This window comes from Centropristis striata, chromosome 16 (assembly GCF_030273125.1).
Source record: "Centropristis striata isolate RG_2023a ecotype Rhode Island chromosome 16, C.striata_1.0, whole genome shotgun sequence".
NCBI classification, from domain to species: Eukaryota; Metazoa; Chordata; class Actinopteri; order Perciformes; family Serranidae; genus Centropristis; species Centropristis striata.
This window is the reverse complement of record NC_081532.1, coordinates 35,978,685-35,997,500: the sequence shown is the minus strand read 5'-3', so window position 1 is coordinate 35,997,500 and position 18,816 is coordinate 35,978,685. Positions and strand designations below refer to the sequence as shown.

Here is an 18,816-nt window from a genome sequence, read left to right as displayed (position 1 = left end):
TCAAGTGCAGATTTTTATTACATTATCAGGTTCTACAGGGAGCAAACAGCTAATCAGTCATGAGTTAAGTGTTCACTACGTCAGAACTTCAAAAATCCATCGCAATCACCTCAAGTGATTATCTACAGTTTTGTTTTTCGACTTTTGATGTTTTCAAGCTTTCAAGCTTTTTTTCATGCAAATCTTCCAAATGCGTATATGAATTTGTTGATGGAAACAAGGCTACTGTTTCCATTTAGTGATTGTCTATAGCAGTTACAAAGTAGGACATAAAAATGTTTTATGTCTTGCTTTGCTTTCATAAAATGTAATCGGTCTAAAAGTAACTATATAGGGGTATTTTAAACACAGCTATCAGAGTTTTGAGGCCCAAACTAACATGTGACTTACTTCTTGACCGTGTTGGCTAGAGCGTACAGGATGGCCCTGCTCTGTCTGTACTGAGCCATGCTGAGCAGGTCTCTGACCCGGGTGGCGTCGGGGTCGGCCTGCAGGCTCAGCCCGTAGACCAGAGCGTCCACCTCCAGGGACACGCCATCCATGGTCCTGATAACCTGCAGGATGGAGCTGGTGCACTCTGGGGTCCCACACTGGAACAGGGCCTGCCAGGTGAGCCAGCCCGACATCTCCAACATCTCCGGGACCAGCTGGCTCAGGGTCTGGTTCCTCAGGACCCGCAGGCTGGAGACCAGCTGATGGAAGAGGCTGGTCCTCTGCTGGCCCTGGTCTGTGCTGGATAAGGCCAGGAGGTCCTGGAGGGTCCTCAGAACAGAGTCCTTCATCTCAGCTTTATCATCAGGGGCTTCAAAGTGGAGCGGCTTGCTCTGTCTGGGGTTCACATCTATGGAAACACATATTTTAGAACCTGGTCTCACAGGAATCATATCCCGTGGCTATTCCATGGATATTTGTTCCTATTGGTTTGTTCCAAGTCACGTGACTTTCAAGGTCCCGGCGGTCAGAACAAAAAACATGGCGGACAGTTCTCTCATTTTAGTGAAAAAAATCAATATTTTGACTTAGTTTCTGCATAAAAATGGATTTTGATCACATTTCTAGCGAGAAATATATGTTTTATTTTCTAAATATTCACTCAGTGAATGTACATAATCACTTTGTATGTTGGAATAGCCACGGGATATAACTGGCATTAACTTGCATTGTAGCCAAATCCGTGTCAGTTTCACGGAAATTTGAGTGATTCCGTGGCTATTCCACGGATTCCTGTGAGACCAGGTTGAATATTCAAAGAAAATTTTGGTAACACTTTACAATAACCATCATTTATAAATGGTAAACAGATAGTTTATTAAAGTTTAATCATCATTTATAAACCGTATATAGGCCATTTAGAATGGTAAATTTATAAATGCAAAATATATGGTATATTAATGTAAGTTGTTACTTTACCATTAACAAACAATTACATTATAATTATTAGTTTATGAATAGTTTTGCACTCATTATAACATTTTTAACACATTTTGGGTTTTTTTCGGTTCGAAAAGAAAAAAAGAAATTTCCCAGTAAGAGATGAAGTGAACATGGCAGACCTGAAGTGACTCACCAAATTCTCTGTTGTTGATCCTTTTGGAGCTGATTAAGCGGAGATGTTGGGTCACTTCCAATGTTATCCCATCGTCCCTGCAAGGCAGATTATAGAAGATGATGCAGAATTTATGTATTAATTAATTAATTAATTAATTTATTAGCACTGTAAGAAAAGCCAATTACAAAAAACAGAAATGAAACAATAATAGTAAATGTGGGAGAGGTTAAAAAACCTATATGGGCTCATAAACAGCACCTCCCCAAGAAACAAAATTAATCAACAACAATGAGAGAAAGCAACAACAAATAACAACAAAAAGAAAGAAATACACGTGCAATTATATAGCACACACACAAACAAGTCAGAAATAAAACCATGGGTGTGTATAAAGGTAAAATAATTTTTATTTGAGTATATGAGTGTATGAGCATGTATACGAGATAATGATCCAATGACAACTAGACTGGAAAATAAACTATTAGGATTATTGATTTAACAGGGAAGCTTTCAGTCTGAACTTAAAATTATTGAGGGATGAAGATGATTATTACAAAGTATGGAGCCTCTGTAAGCAAAAGAAAACTGCGTATGTGTAGATGAAGTTTATCAGAGTCTTGTGTTGAAAGAATGGAGCTGAGAGTTAACTGTAAAGAATTCATGAAAAGATTCGGACAGCAGGTGGGAAATATGAATATATTTATAAATAAATATGCATGATTGAAGTATATTAATATCGTAGAGAAGATATATGAAGTTTCTTAAACAGAGGGGCAGATGGAGACAAATTTATTTTGTGTGATTAATAATTTATGTAAATTAGAAGGATAAGTGCTGGCAAAAACAATATTACAATTAATGAGATGTGGATAAATTAAACTATAATACAGTATATTTAAAGACAATGCAGCATATAAATGTGCAGTGAGATGATGACTTACTGGTGTGAGAACGGCCGGTAGGCGTGGTTCTCTGAGCACGTGGCGGCTGTGATGTGTTTCCCTTTGTTATCAAACTGGTAGTTACAGTGCTGAGTGCTGGAAACCAGTTTAGACATGGGCTGGTGCTGGGAACAGACAATACAGACTGGACTTCATCCATCAATCATTTCTACACAGAGATCAGATCTAACATTGTTCATATGTAGACTGATAAACTCAACATTTCTGTTTGCTCTGCAACTGCTTTAGACCAGTAGTTCTCAACCTTTTTGAGTCGCGACCCCCAATTTAACATGCATGTTGTCCACGACCCCCACTCACTGAACACAATCTCACACACACAGTTCAGATCACCCAAAAAAGAAACAAAATGACCAAAAAAGACTGAAAATGACCAAAAAAAAGAGACACAAAATGACACAAAAAAGAAAAAAAATTACCAAAAAAGACACAAAATTACAAAAAAAGGAAACAAAATTACCAAAAAAATACACAAATTGACCAGAAAATTATCAAAAAAAGACACAGTATGACCAAAAAAAAAAAAAAAAAGACCAAAAAGACTAAAACACATGAACACATGAACACTTTAACACAGTGGAGACAGAGCTGACTTCCAAAATGATTTGGCGACCCCCAGAAATCATCTCGCGACCCCAATTGGGGTCCCGACCCCAAGCTTGAGAATAGCTGCTATAGATGATGATGAAAAATACAGTTTGCTGCTCGCCAGTAATGGCTGCTCCATGAGAAAGCAGCTGGTGTTGATATTGCCAAAATGTTGTTTGAAGTGTTTTTAGTTTAAACATGCAGAAGTTCACCAGTCAGCACATGTAATGTCATTTCCTCAACTGGTGAGATCTCCCCAGTGGAGCAGTCAGCAAGGTGCCTTCCAGGAACAACCTGCTCTCACAGGGATCCGTGGAATAGCCACGGATTCGCTTAACTCAAATTTCCGTGAAACTGACACGGATTTGGCTACAATGCAAGTTAATGCCAGTCATATCCCGTGGCTATTCCAACATACAAAGTGATTATGTACATTCACTGAGGGAATATTTAGAAAATAAAACATATATTTCTCGCTAGAAATGTGATCAAAATCCATTTTTATGCAGAAACTAAGTCAAAATATTGATTTTTTCATTAAAAATGAGAGAACTGTCCGCCATGTTTTTTGTTCTGACCACCGGGACCTTGAAAGTCACGTGACTTGGAACAAACCAATAGGAACAAATATCCATGGAATAGCCACGAATTTTGTCATATTGTGTTTTTAGAACTCTTCTCAAAGCAACTCCTTTTTTTTTTATAAACAGGCATCATATTTTAGATGAAGAAATAAAGTCAGTATTGAGTGAGAAGCTTGTGATATCTCACCAGTCTCTGCAGCAGGGCCAGAGGGCTGCTGGCTCCCTGTCTGCTGTAGAACTGGTCACACTGGGACAGATCTCTGCTCAGAGTCACATCAGTAGCTATATCTCTCCTCACATTCACCACCGAGTCTGTCAGACACACACCGTGCACCGAGCTCTGGAAGAAAGAACAAAAGAGCAAATGAGGGCTTTAGTTCATGATACTAACCATCTCTGGTTCCTTTTCCCTCTTCATCTCATATTTTGATGACTTGTTATATAATGTATGCCATACTGAGTCACTCTCACCTGCCATTGAATGTTTTTGTCATATCTGAAATTTACTGATGTTGACAGTCTCAACATTGTAATCAATCAGTCAGTTACACCAGAAGACACTAAGCACGAACCCTAACCCTAAAATTAATAATGGCCATGTCTATCAGGGCTGCACAATCAATCAAATTGTAATCGTGATCACGATTTTGGCCGCCACAATTAAATTAACCTGATCGTCTGCAATATTTCCATTTTCCTGCATATCTAACCTAACACATTCTAAGAAAAGCCTGGTTGCTGATTGGACAGAACACTAAGCAGGATGTGACGTAGTACTCTGCACGACAACAACAACACGCGACATTTGTAAAAGCCAGCGAAGCAGTGTTCACAACTTAGCCACTTTGTTGCTAAATTTATCGACTTTTCAGACGCCCTTAGAGACTATTTCAAAAAAAGCGACTGGAGACAAATCCAGTGACTTTTTCTGGTGTTATTGGAGACTCGTTCTTCGTTTTCACATTTCAATCAGTTCTTCTGAAAAATGTTTCACAAAGCAGAGATCTGGTTTTAATAAAATGACATCATTTTAGCATGGATGCGCTGACTGGCTGTGTTTCAGGTCCTGGTTCTGTTTTCCAGATTTGAAGAGAAGCCTCTTAGTGGCTGTGAAGGTTCTCACCATGAGGCTTTTCTCTTCGTCCTCTCTGATCGGCACCATGAGAGCTGAGATGATTCCTCTCTTCATGTTCAGGATGTTGACCGGCTCGTCTGGCTCTGGGTACAGCTGGACCCTGGTCACGTCCTCCACAGAGAACTTCAGAGGGTTCCTGATTAATGAAACAGACCAGTTCAGTGTTGGATCACACCTTGTTTATGCCAGAAAGATGTCACATCCTTAACTTTCTATTAAGATGGAGTTACTTAATGGGGCTTTTATTCTGAGAAACATCCTTGTCCTGATTTTTCTATTAAGCCTTTTATTTTATTATTATTATTATTATTATTATTATTATTATTATTATTTGGAGTCTGAGGCTATTCTGTTGGTTTTAGACTCATGTTCATTCTGCCTGGATAAAAAGTGTTCACCATGCCCCGTTGGTATCATTGTTTTCAGTACAACCTCACCTATATGAGCTGATTATTATTTTTTCATTTTGACTTACTGGATCAACATTTTGAACACACATAAAAATTCAAAAAACACACGAAAAACAATAAAATTACAAAAAAACACATAAAAACACACTAAACCACACAGAAAACAGACACATTTTTTTTTACACAAAACACATAAAAAACACATAAAATGACATAATTTTTTTTACAAAAAACACACATAAAGACACAAACGCACAAAAAATTGCAAAAAACACACAAAAAATTACAAAAAACACACAAAAAATTACAAAAAACACAGAAATTACAAAAAACACATAAAAACACACAAAAAACATTAAACACAAAAGATTGCATTAAAAATGCATTGAAATACTGAATGCACACTGCAAAATAAAAAAAAAATCTTCAAAAACTTAAAATCATGTTAGACTTGGTCGAGGTAGTTTTAACCTTTGCTGAAAAAGAGTTGATGTGATAATGGGACATGGAAACTTGTAGAAAAGCCAAAACTTTAGAGGGAAGCTGACAGCAGAAGGACTCCAGAGGGTTAACCTTGACTGTGAGAAAAGATTACAGACACATTTTGTGTCTATATGTCCCTGTCTTGTAACTTGCAAGCTAAACATTATTATTATTATTATTATTATTATTATTATAACAGTTCTCTTTACAATGTCTGCAGGATGCTGCTGTCAATAAAGAAAAGGAGTTGTCTTTCATTAATATTATGTATATCTTTTTATCTTATTTTATTTTATCTTATCTTATCTTATCTTATCGTTTTTTGTTATAAATATTTTCATATTTCATTTTTGTTATAAATATTTAACCTGTGGTTCTGTTAATTTTAACATGTTGCATTTTTCTTGTTAATAAAAATATTTCTGTTCAATTTTGGGGTCTTTGTTTTTATCCTGGTGGTATGGAGTATGGAATATGTTAGTATGGTGACAGTAGAAGTTCATATGCAGAATGTTTTGCACTAACTGTTCCATAGCAGCCTGGAAGTCCTCAGAGCGGGGGGCCGGCCTGGAGACCAGCTCGCCCTGGGCGTCCATGATGACATCACTCAGAGCACAGTTCCTGGTCTGCATGATGAACCTGCATGGCTGGGGGACTTCGATCTCTACCTACAGATACGTAAAGCATCGGGTCAATGTAGAGAAGTCAGACAGGAACATTGTGTTTCCAGGTGACCTGATGAAGTGGGTCAATAACATCCTGTACCTGACAGGAGACGGTGAATCTGGCAGCTCCCGCTCCGTTCCTGCTCTCGCTGCTGTACTGGTAGATATATCTCTTATACGTCTTGAATCTGGACGCCACTGCAGTAAGGAGATGGTTTCACATGGTTACAGTGACTCTTAGATCGTTGTTCCTGATGTACTAAACCAGGGAGGAGCAGCTTAAATGCTGGAGGGGCCACAACTTTTCACCAACACTATCTTTGGATGCACAACACGGTCTAAAGCAGGGCTCTGCACCTTTACTAACCAAAGAGCCACAGCTTACTGAGTCTAAATGAGTCTACCACAGCGGTTCACAAACTTTTTTAGCCGTGCACCTCCTTCTACGTCCCAACGGGTTGATGCACCCCCGATCCCCCACACCTTCAAAACAATCAAAATCCAATAAGTTTTTTTATCGCAATATTAAAGGCAGCATGTTTAATCATGCTCAAATGAGAACACACATATAATAAAATAATCACCATCACAACAATGCGGTCTCGCATTTGAATTGATCTGAACACAGTTTCAATATAATGCAACAAAGTTATGAACAAGCTTCCACTTTTAATATCAAAGAGGATGATGAAGGCTCAGGATCAGAGGCAGGAAGCACATAAGTTGGAAAATGTTATAATATTTTGAGCCGCGTTGAAAAAAAATTGCAGCAAGTTTAAATGAGCGTGGAGCTAAACAACCAAGTTGTATAAACTTAAATCACTGTTTTAGGCCAAAAAATACAAGTTGTCTTTTTTGCAGTGTGGTGTAATTAATGATGGAGAGCAGCAGGAGTCCATCAGCTCCTCTGATATCTCTAGAAATGGGTCATGTGTTTGTGAGCTCAGCACAGCAACCATTGATCTGTTTGCAGGTCAATGTGTCTGTTTGCAACAACATTGTCCCCTATGCAATGTCAACACAAACTGTCCCAGATACACAAACTGTGGCGACCCTCAGAGGAGCCGGCAAAGTCCACCGTGTTGAAACAGCATCAATTCATCAATCAACGCTTTAAAAACAACAACAGCTTTCTGTATCACTCATTTTCCATTTTACCAAAATAGTACAGAGAACATTATTTTGAAGGCTTGTAGAACCTGATAATGTAATAAATTCCCGATAATGTAATAAAAATCTGCACTTGAGTCCATTGAAAATGTAATAAAACCTGATAATGTAATAACCCAGATAATGTAATCACCCCATGTAATAAAACTTGATAATGTAATAACTTCCCAATAATGTAATAACCCCGATAATGTAATAAAAATCTGCACTTGAGTCCATTGAAAATGTAATAAAACCTGATAATGTAATAACTTCCTGATAATGTAATAAAGTGCATTTTCCCAATAATGTAATACACTTTTTTACCAATAATGTAATAAAGAATAACATTAACGGGAGGTTATTACATTATCAGGTTAGCCTTCACTTCACAAGTCCTGATAATGTAATAATTCCCCAATATTGTAATAATGTAACAGCAGACCACCCATTACTACAACAGCTTCTTGAGATCTAAAGGTGCTTGGTGTTATACTTTATTACATTATTGGTAAAAAGTGTATTACATTATTGGGAAATGCTCTTTATTACATTATCGGGAAGTTATTACATTATCAGGTTTTATCAAACTTTCAATGGACTCAAGTGCAGATTTTTATTACATTACCGGTAATTTATTACATTATCAGGTTCTCCAAGGTTTTAAAGGTTTTCTTGATCAAGTATATGAATATTTAATGTCATGTGTACTCACAGAGACATGTTGACGTTTGGTCATTGTCACTTTCACCTGTAACACAAAAAGAGTTCAGAATATTCATAGGAATGAATCAAATGTTAGTGTAAACTGAACACATTAACATAGAGCTCATTTCCAGCTTTAGCAACCATTATTTATCTTTTTTTTTGCAGCTTATAGTGAAATACTGCTGATAGATAATTAAGGGAGACAGGGTGGGACTCTCTATCTTTTTCTCCATTTTTTTATTTTTGTTGTTGTTGCTGTTATTCATGTTCTTCTGTAAACTGCAATTTGAGCAACAACTGAATTACTAATTCAATAAAAACATGTTTAATGACCATGTAAGGATATTTGTTCAATGTATTTTTTAAACCAAGAATGGTATGGTGTAAGCAGAGTAGTAAACATTTCATTTTATGAAATGTCAATTTAAAAATTGAATGAAAACTATCATTACTATCTGTAATGGATTAAATACACTGCAAATTATTAGTTTCTTATCAAGATAAAAAAAAAACCTTATATTTAGAAGTGTTAGAAAATGTATCTTGTTTTAAGAGTTAATTTCTTATTTTAAGCGTTCAACATGCTTATTTCTAGATTTAATAATCTTAATTTAATAAATCTTGTCAAGGTAAATTATCTGTCCATGCAGCAAGATCATTTCCCTCAGATTTAGTCTTTTTATCTTGTTTTTAGACTAAACACCTTTTTTGCAGTGTAGCAGGTCAAATTATTGATGTTTATTGATGCCACAGTAAACCAGGACAGTGAGCTTGTATGCAAAATTGCAAGACTTATAAATATCACACCTGTATAAGTCTTTGTCACAGAATTAATTTTGACATAAACAAAGAAGGTGCAAGGTGCAGATTTGCATGTTGAGTTTCAGGGTCCTGGTATTATTCATGCGAGCTCAAAGTCATGACTTACAGGGACACTTCAACACAGCACAGTTATACTGTTAGAAGTAAATTTACAGTCAGATTCTAACAGTAACTTGTTGTATTATGATTGTGCAGCATGTTGCTGTGAAAACAATGCATTGTGGGTTTTCATGATTTCTCAGGCATTCCTACGGTCAAAATTATATTTTTACAGGAATTTACTGTTTTCAGCCTACACTGTAAGAAAAGTCTATAGATTTTACAGTGAAAAACTGCTAAACCACGACAGTAAAAGACCGTAAAATGGTAAATGAGTTAATTCAGTTTCAGTAACAATGAAACACCGTAAATGTATATATCAGCCTAAACAGTATTTTTTTTACAGTTTTGTTGTTTAAAAAAAAAACCAACATTACTGTAAAATTCACTGGCACCGTGTTTGATATACTGTAATATATATACAAGCCATCATTTTTGCATTTATTTTTTTGTAAAAATACTTTTTCTAGCTGTTAAATGTACTAAACACCATATCTCTAACAAAAATATATTGTAATATTTAATGGTAAAATCTTTAATTTATGCAGCATTTATGAAGTATTTTCTGGTCAATTATATGGCAAAACTGCATTTCTTTTGATGGAAAAACTTTTTATTTATATGGTAAAAAACTGAAAAAAATGGCAATCTTAAACATGAAATCAACAGTGCTAATATCTTTTTGCCGTTGTATTACAAACATTTCTACAGTATTTATTACGGTAAAGTTTTGGCAACCACAGCTGCTGTTTTTTTACCGTAAAAACAACAGTTTTTTTTTTTTTTACAGTGTAGCATGTCTGGAAAATAAAGCCGTTATTTTGGAAAAGAAGAAAAGTTTTATTTGATTTATTTTTTGTCTGGGCTGAAATAATCACAATGTGTTCCAATCCCAGTAATCCTAATTAAATATAGAGTTTAAATGGATTAGTTGTTACATCATTCAGAGTGAAACATTTAAACGTCACGCTGTTTTTTTCCTTCGCTACGAGACAGTTTGTCAGTAAACGGACCTGTGTTTATATAAAACAGTAGAAGTACTGTACATTTTACAATATCTTACTGGAGAAACTGCTGCAGTAATTTACTGTAATTTTACAGTAAAAAGTTTTACAGTGTGTGCAAAGTTATGATGACAAGTAATTGAAGGCTGCTGAGAAAATGTCACTTATGTCTGAACAACTTGGTAACACTTTACAATAACCAACTAAGTTATGTTTATAGATGGTTTATAAACCAATTATTAACCATTTACCACATATTTAATCTTTAAATAATTTCAACCAATTTCTAAAATGTATATGAATCTTTTCTAAATCATTAACAAACTTAATATGGTGTAAAAAATGTTAAAATGAGTGCAACTTAAACTGTTAATATACTAATAATTATAATTTAATTGTTTGTTAATGATAAAGTAACTATAAACTCACATTAATATACCATCTATTTGTCATTTATGGATGATGTAGTCAGTTAAACATTAAAAAATTATGTACTTACCATTCTAAATGGCCTATATACGGTTCATAAATGATGATTAAACATTAATAAACTATCTATTAACCATTTATAAATGATGGTTATTGTAAAGTGTTACCAACTACTTCACATCATAGTTTGTTCAAAAAAGACAATGGTAACACCTTACAATAACCATCATTTATAAATGGTAAATAGATAGTTTATTAATGTTAAATCAAAAATGTATAAATGGTAAATAGATAGTTTATTAATGTTAAATCAAAATGTATAAATGGTAAATAGATAGTTTATTAATGTAAGTTTATAGTTACTTTACCATTAAAAAACAATTCAATACTAATTAATTATGTTTATTGATTTATATAGCTTTAAGAAAATGGTTGTAAACATCTATAAACATAACTTAGATGGTTATTGTAAAGTGTTACCAAGACAACGTATACAAAAATGCAATAACAAACTGTAATCAATCACTGTTAATAAAAAGGATTCTACTTACGAGCCAGTGTGTATGTGGTCAGCAGCAGTAACAGACAGAGCTTGCTGTTAGCCATCATGGCTAAAGAAAAGGCTAATTTATTTATTAAAACATGTGTCTCTAGACATTAACTCTGTGTTCTAAAGCTCTCAGTAGAACTTCTACAGAAACACCTCTACCCAGGTCTTTTATAGCTCCCCCTCCCCTAAACCTGGAGGAGCCACACACACACACACACACACACACACACACACACACACACACACACACACACACACACAGCTAAACCTGGCTAGTTGTTTCAAAGTACAATTTCTCACTGAACACAATATCACACGCACAGTTCAGATTACCCAAAAAAAGAAACAAAATGACCAAAAAAGACACAAATTGGCCAGAAAATTATCAAAAAAAGACACAAAATGACCAAAAAGACTAAAACACATGAACACATGAACACTTTAACACAGTGGAGACAGAGCTGACTTCCAAAATGATTTGGCGACCCCCAGAAATCATCTCACGACCCCAATGGGGGTCCCGACCCCAAGGTTGATAAAAATAATATAAAAATGTTTGAGATGGAATCTATTTATTTTGATCACATGTTTTAAGGATGTGAAGAGGTAACAATATGTCAAAGTTATGATTTCTGAGTTATGCTTGAAATAAGAAATTATTACTCTGAATTAGCAGTTTTATACTTGTACGTGTTGATGAACCAGCTTTGTAACTGTTGATATTCTAGTTTCCAGCATGTATTTACTCAGTTTAGGTCATACAATCTCAGTAACAAGCTGAAATATCTGATTTATTATCTTCTTAGATAATTAAGGACCAAAACACTTAAAACAAGTGGAACAGTCGAACATAAAAGATGCTGACTAAGAAGAAAAATAACAAAGAAATAAGCATTTATCCCCTTGATCTAAGATATTTCATCTTACACTGTAATAAATTATTCTGTAGTCATTTCATTTTACTTAATATATTTGATAAAATGTATTAAATATAAATGCGTCCTTGATTTTGAGGCAGTTGTTTAAGTAACTTTAATATAAAAATGTTTGAGATAGAATCTACTTATTTTGATCACATTAAATATAATCTTTATGTGTCTGTAATTCTAAATCAAGAGAATTTTGAATGAATCCAACACAATAGAATTAGTTTTTAATTGACAGGCACTTCCTGTTAGGTTATTAACTCAACTTGTAACGTAGTTAGATTGAATTCATAATATTGCGTGCAATCTGTTGCCTCAATTGTATTGAGTAGCTATTGTTTATCTTTTTTAACAGTGCAAAGGTTACCAGCAGAGTGAGGTCAGGATCTCTAGACGTCTCTACAGCTGATATCTGATATCTGGGTTCTTGTTAGTGTCAATGCAGGATTGCACAAAGAAATCCACCAGACTCAATATCAGATCAACTCAATATCTGGTCAATATCAGAAGAATATTACATCCCCATTGCTACACTTACAAATATCTCTCTGCACTGTAAAACCCAATGTTGCTTGTTTGTTATCGTAACTAATCTTTCCTTTTCAATACAACAAAGATTTGTGCAAATAGTCATTTTAACTTAAAATATTGAGTCAAATAGCAAGATTAATTAGAGTTAACTCTGTTGTCTTTGTTGTCTTGACAGAACATTCTTTCGCAGCATGGACACTCAAATATTTAAGTTGAAACAACAAGTTTGGTTTTACAGTGTGACTCATATGAAAACGCCATAAATGTGCCTCTATTTTTGCTTTTTTCTCAAAAGGGATATTGAATTTTTCTGATGAAGAAAACACTCTGAAACAAGATAAACAACAGCTACTCTGCAAAAAAAGAAAAGTTGGGTGAACTCAAAATTTCAAGGCAAACTTCGATAAAATTTTAAGTTGGACAATTAAACTAAATATTTTAAGTTTTGTTTTTGAGTTTGCTCAACTCTGAATTCAGATTTTTGTCAACTCAACAGTAAGTTGTACTAACTTATAATTTGACATTGTAATAACTTTTAATCCTTACTTCTGCTAACTTCTGCAATGTGCTGAATTGGCACGATTGTAACGCCGCTATGAAATGTCAGCTAATGTTGCGACCACAATTTTGAGTTAGCATTGATACGCTAATGGCTACTCTTGTAGCTGTAACAAGCAGCACCGCTAGCATCAGTTAGCCGCTAGCATCAGTTAGCCGCTAGCATCAGTTAGCCGCTAGCTTTCGCTAATGACCAAATTTCCCAACAATGAAATAAGAGTTATCAGAACTATTGTCCCTTGTTGTGAACCCCAACTTAAAGATATAAGTAACAACAACTCACCAACTTGTTTTTGAGCAGACAACTGGCTTCCTTTGTTGTGCTAACTTACATTATTGCCCTAAATGTCAATAATTTATATTTCCAAGTTAAACCAACTTAAATCACTGTTTTAGGCCAAAAAATACAAGTTGGCTTTTTTGCAGTGTACTCAATAAAATTGAGGCAACAGATTGCACGGCTTCAATCTACTTTATGAAGTGACACATTTCTTATAACGAATGAATGTAACTGTTTGTTTCAGATAGAATGTAAGAACTTTGCATTGGATTTGATTATTGTTGCAGCTGTAAAAAACATTTTAAGCAAAATATTATCCCAAGTTTATCTATCATTTTCTGTTTTCACACTCGTTCCCAATGTCAGTTTAAACATGTTAACGAGACGGTTGGTTATTGTCATGTTTCTTTGTCAGTTTTTTTTTTCCAGCTGAAGTCCCATGTGATCAGTGACAGCAGCAGCCTGATAGACCTTGAACCCAAACGTTTGCTCCTCTAATCTTCTTGTCAAGACCCGAAGTGACGATGAACTCTGGCGGTACAGAGATGTGACAATGCTAACCCAGTTAGAGAACCTCTGGTTTTACTTCCTGTCCCTCCAAAACAGACAGACAGCATCAGTCTAGGTCAGGGGTCAGGGGTCAGGGGTCGGCAACCTTTACTAATTAAATAGTCCTTGTTGGCCAAAAAAAGAGAAAAATGTCATAATGGAGCCGTGTACCTTATTTTGTAGACATCCTTATTACATTATCACTGTTAAGTGATTTAAAAAAAAAAAATTTGGACCCCAGGAAGACTAGCTCGTCCCATTTTGGTGACAGCTAACTGGGATCCTTTCAACAATTAAAAATAAACAATAATGAGCATTTATTAGTATGATTTTGTCAGAATGCAGCCAGGAGCGAAGTGCAAATGAAAGGCTGGACACCAGAAATATCTCAGGAGATTTGGAATTGAAGGAACAACTCAAAACTAGGCTTGATGTTGGCAAAAATCAGAGGTTGAGATGCCGAGCTGTAGACTTTATTACTCTATGGTCACATTTTAGTTGACTAAAAGGAGATGGGGTTGGATGTTTAATGAATGGTGTAATCTGTCCAAACATGCGCATTGACTCTGTCACTTTGCTAAACCTGCTTTCTAGAAGGAATTACAGAATGCATCGTTTTTCAAGAAAATGCACTAAAAAGGAGATACAAAGTGGTTATTGTCTTTGGCTCAAAGCAGATTCTTGATTTCTAAAAGCCTAAATGCTAACCAAATATACAATCATTTAATCATATTAAAGGAGTCCATCCCAGCCATGAGGAAGCTTGTTCTCTGTATATTAGTAGGAGTGACATGTCACCAGCTGCCACCAGGTGGAGCTGTTGATTCACAGACTTTTGCCCTGTTTGTCATTTGGGTAGTTGAACTATTGAAAGCAGGATACTGAGGACACTTTAGTGTGTTTGCCTTCTCTACGGGGACAGATGCTTTTACCATGAATGTCATAAAAGTAATTGCAGCTTGTATTTCCTCAGATTGTGATGCTGCTCAGCTGGTGGGATTTCTTTATTTCTGATTAATCCAATAATAATAATAATACCAATAAACATGAGCTACACACCTTGAACACTGTGTTTTCAATTTTTTGGTGTAGTGTGTAATGACTGCTCAGCAGTTTTTCTATTTTGACCAATTACCAAATTAAATCAAATCAAATCAAATCAAATCAAATCAAATCAAATCAAATAGTCTTTATTGTCATTAGAGAGTTTACTATACCAGTAGTTCTCAACCTTTTTGAGTCGCGACCCCCAATTTAACCTGCATGTTGTCCGCGACCCCCGTTCACTGAACAGAATCACGCACAGTTCAGATCACCTAAAAAAGAAACAAAATGACCAAAAAACGGAACCAAAATGACCGAAAAAGACACAAATTGACCACAAAATGATAAAAAAAGACATAAAATGACCGGAAAAAGCCAGAAAATGACCAGAAAAGACACAAAATGACCAAAAAAAAGACACAAAATGACCAAAAAAAGACACAAATTGACCAAAAAAGACACAAAATTACCAAAAAAGACACAAAATGACCAAAAAAGGAAACAAAATGTCCAAAAAATACACAAATTGACCACAAAATGACCAAAAAAGACACAAAATGACCAAAAAATTCAATAATAATAATAATTAGGGCCGGGACTTTATCGCGTTAATTAAGATTAATTAATTACAAAAAAATTAACGCGTCAAAAAATTGACACATTTTAATGGCACTTATTTTTGCACGGCGGAACGTTTCTCCCTGGATGAGTTTCAGGAGGAGCGATTATACTGGAGCACCAACTAGCGTTGATGAGTTGAGACAACAACAAACCACAGTGAACATGAAGGAAGAAGCTGATGAGACCTTTGGTTGGCCCCGTGGATGATGGGACATTTAGTTACTAAAAACCAACGGATGGAAGCGTCCATAAGAGCATGGTTGTGTTGCTAGGCAACAAGGAATTCACATATCACCATAGCAGCACATCCAGCCTCAAGTATCACCTCAATGCTAAACATATAGCAGCTAGCGGCTAGCGTGCTAGCTAGCGTGGATTGTGTTTTACTTCAAAAACCAAAGTATTCTAGTTTACAGAAGGTCTACCTACCTATAGGCTACCTGGAGTTATGAAATTACTATATTTATAAATATGATATTGATACACTTAATGGCAAACATTGCACTGGTCTGTTGGACTTGAACCAAAATAAACAATATTTTTGTTGCTTCAGCTTATGTATTCAGTCATTATTCAATGGTATACTAAACATCCATGTGAAAAAATGACTTCTCACTGTTCTCAGGTCAAATATTTATATGCAATTAAAATGCGATTAATTTCGATTAATTAATTACAAAGCCTCTAATCAATTAGATTAATTTTTTTAATTGAGTCCGAGCCCTAAAAATAAGTATTTCTAGCCGCTTTGACAGCTTGCTGGTAAGAGGACATGAGACCTTTAAGGGAGGAGGGAGCCACTATGCTTCCTACACCGTCTCTTTAAAAGCCTCAGATCTTCACTCAACCAGGGCATGAAGAAGGAGTCCATTACTCCACTTTATAATATACTGGCCGTTGTTTGTAGCAAAACATACTGTAATATATATGCAAGCCATCATTTTAGCATTTATTTTTTGTAAAAATATTTTTATTCACTGTTTAATGTACTTAACACCATAACAAAAATATACTGTAATATTGAATGGTGAAATCTTTAATTTATGCAGCATTTATAAAGTATTTTCTTGTCAATTACATGGCAGAACAGCGTTTCTTTTGATGGAAAAACTTTATTTTTGCAAAATAAAATGTGGAATAAAATGTCAATCTTAATTGTGAAATCAACAGTGCTAATATAATTTTACCGTAATATTAATGTGCCGGTTTTTTTACCGCAAAAACAACAGTTTTTTTTACAGTGTTCACTAGTTTGTCTTGAAAAGATATGTTGTTTCCCTCTCTGGCAGGTTATCCAACCAGTTCCTCAGCAGCTCACACACACACACACACACACACACACACACAGCTGCTTCTGTCAGGCTGCAGCAGGGCGGCGGAGACCTTGAGTTTGTGTGACTGTGTGGGAAAAAACAGAGTGGACTTCTATCTCCTTATTGAAGTGAATACTTTGTGTGAAATATTTCACACCGGCCAGTACTGAACCAGCAGCTGACTGTAAAACACACGATGTAAGCAGGAAGCAGCAGTTATGAATTAAAGAGGCAAATATCAAATATCCATGACATTTAAAAAAAACTTCCATCATTTCTCTTGTTCTTGGGAATGTGCATGGAAATTAGAACATTTACAGAACAGAATTTTAAAATTCCCATTTTTTTGGTGGAAAACTGGGTGTTGACCGCACCAGCAGCTACTCAGACAAAAGTGAAACTGCAAGAGTTTTTTTTTTACTATTTGACTCCTTTGAGGGAAAAAAAGTAAAAAAAGAAAAATGGCCACTTTGTCTTGGAGATCTGTGCTGAGCACACACACACACACACACAGAGTGACTGAGCTGTTTATCCTCATTATCTTTGCTTTGAGTCTCTGTGTTTGTCCAGCTTTTACAGCAGTAAAGGGTCACAGATCACAATGAGCCTGGTCAACCCTCAATCTACTGAGGCCACAAATCACTCAGTGGTTTCAGCTTTACAGCAGGCTGAGCCCAGATTCACTGAACGTCTGTTAGCATGACAGCATCAGTGACTAGACAGAAGTATATATCTCCTTTATTACCTCCTTTATAGCAGGTAAAAGTCTTGTTGAGATTATAAAAACTCAATTTTCCAAGAGAGACCTGGCTAAGAAAGCAGCATAAAAAGAGACAAGTTACAACATTTAAACACAGTTATCATAACAATTAAATATGATAACATTTAAACACAGTTATCATAACAATTGAATACAAATTCATCCATCACAACAACAGTGAGGAGCCTCAGTAGAGACTGATAAGGAGCAGTAACACCAACCAAGGGGAATTATTTCTTTATCCTTTAGAATGGATTTAAATTCACCGATTGTGATCAACTCAGACAATTTTAATTCATTTTGCAAATTGTTCCATTTTGGAATAAATGCATGGAGTGAATTTGAGGGTAAAACATTGTTGATCATGGCTCTAGAAAAAAAGCATCCGACTTCAACTCCAACACAAGCGGAGAGAGCTAACAGAGGAAAGGGTTCACTTTACATAATGCCTTTCTAAAAATACATCTCATGGCAGACAGGAAAGGGATTTCTTGCTGTTACATCGATGGTTTCGAATAATGCCGTGCTGTTCACACCATTCAGAGGAAGTCTTAGAGGGGTATAAATGGTTTGGCCTGAGTAACTGTAGCTGGTGTTGAGCTTTATGTGGCCTCCATTTGCACTCTTACAGGAAATTGTGACTCCAATTTTAGGATAGCCTGTGTGTAGGAGGGGATCGTGTTTGACGGGTTGCCACTGAAGATGTTGTATTAAACACATCTGACCTCTAGTCAAAGATCAGGACAGAAAGAGTTCTTTAGATGGTATATGTTGGAGCTCAGTGGATCCACCAGCTAAATGCTGCAAAACAAGCTGAAGGAGACAGAGCGGCTCCATCTCTCCAATGACCTGATGGTGTTTCTCTCAGTCACCTCTCCCACTATTAATAGATGTCTGCTGTCCATGTAAACGGAAAACAAGACCATAGTGAAAATGTGTGTGAGGCCAAGGGTAAGCTAATACTATACACTGTATAAATACGTCACTGGGACTCACGCAGGGTTTGAGTGCGAGTGGCTGCTTGTTGATTTCTGCCAATTGCTGCATTGCATCAGGATCCATTAACCCTCATTCACTTACTATATACTATATACTAT

General features: G+C 35.7%; 1 protein-coding gene across 2 annotated transcripts in view; it reads right to left on the bottom strand.

The window, feature by feature from the left end:
- The window catches only part of apoba (apolipoprotein Ba), a 39,026-nt gene extending 27,762 nt beyond the window's left edge, over positions 1-11,264 (bottom strand). For both annotated transcript variants that reach the window (XM_059353049.1, XM_059353050.1), the window contains exons 1-9: positions 11,139-11,264; positions 8,241-8,276; positions 6,477-6,574; positions 6,237-6,379; positions 4,807-4,954; positions 3,871-4,023; positions 2,491-2,615; positions 1,568-1,644; positions 391-841 (exon numbers count right to left, since the gene is read on the bottom strand). In XM_059353049.1, coding sequence (XP_059209032.1) covers positions 391-841; positions 1,568-1,644; positions 2,491-2,615; positions 3,871-4,023; positions 4,807-4,954; positions 6,237-6,379; positions 6,477-6,574; positions 8,241-8,276; positions 11,139-11,196 — 1,289 coding nt within the window. In that variant the 5' untranslated portion in view covers positions 11,197-11,264. The remainder of the gene's footprint in view (positions 1-390; positions 842-1,567; positions 1,645-2,490; positions 2,616-3,870; positions 4,024-4,806; positions 4,955-6,236; positions 6,380-6,476; positions 6,575-8,240; positions 8,277-11,138) is intronic.
- Positions 11,265-18,816: the final 7,552 nt, after the last annotated feature.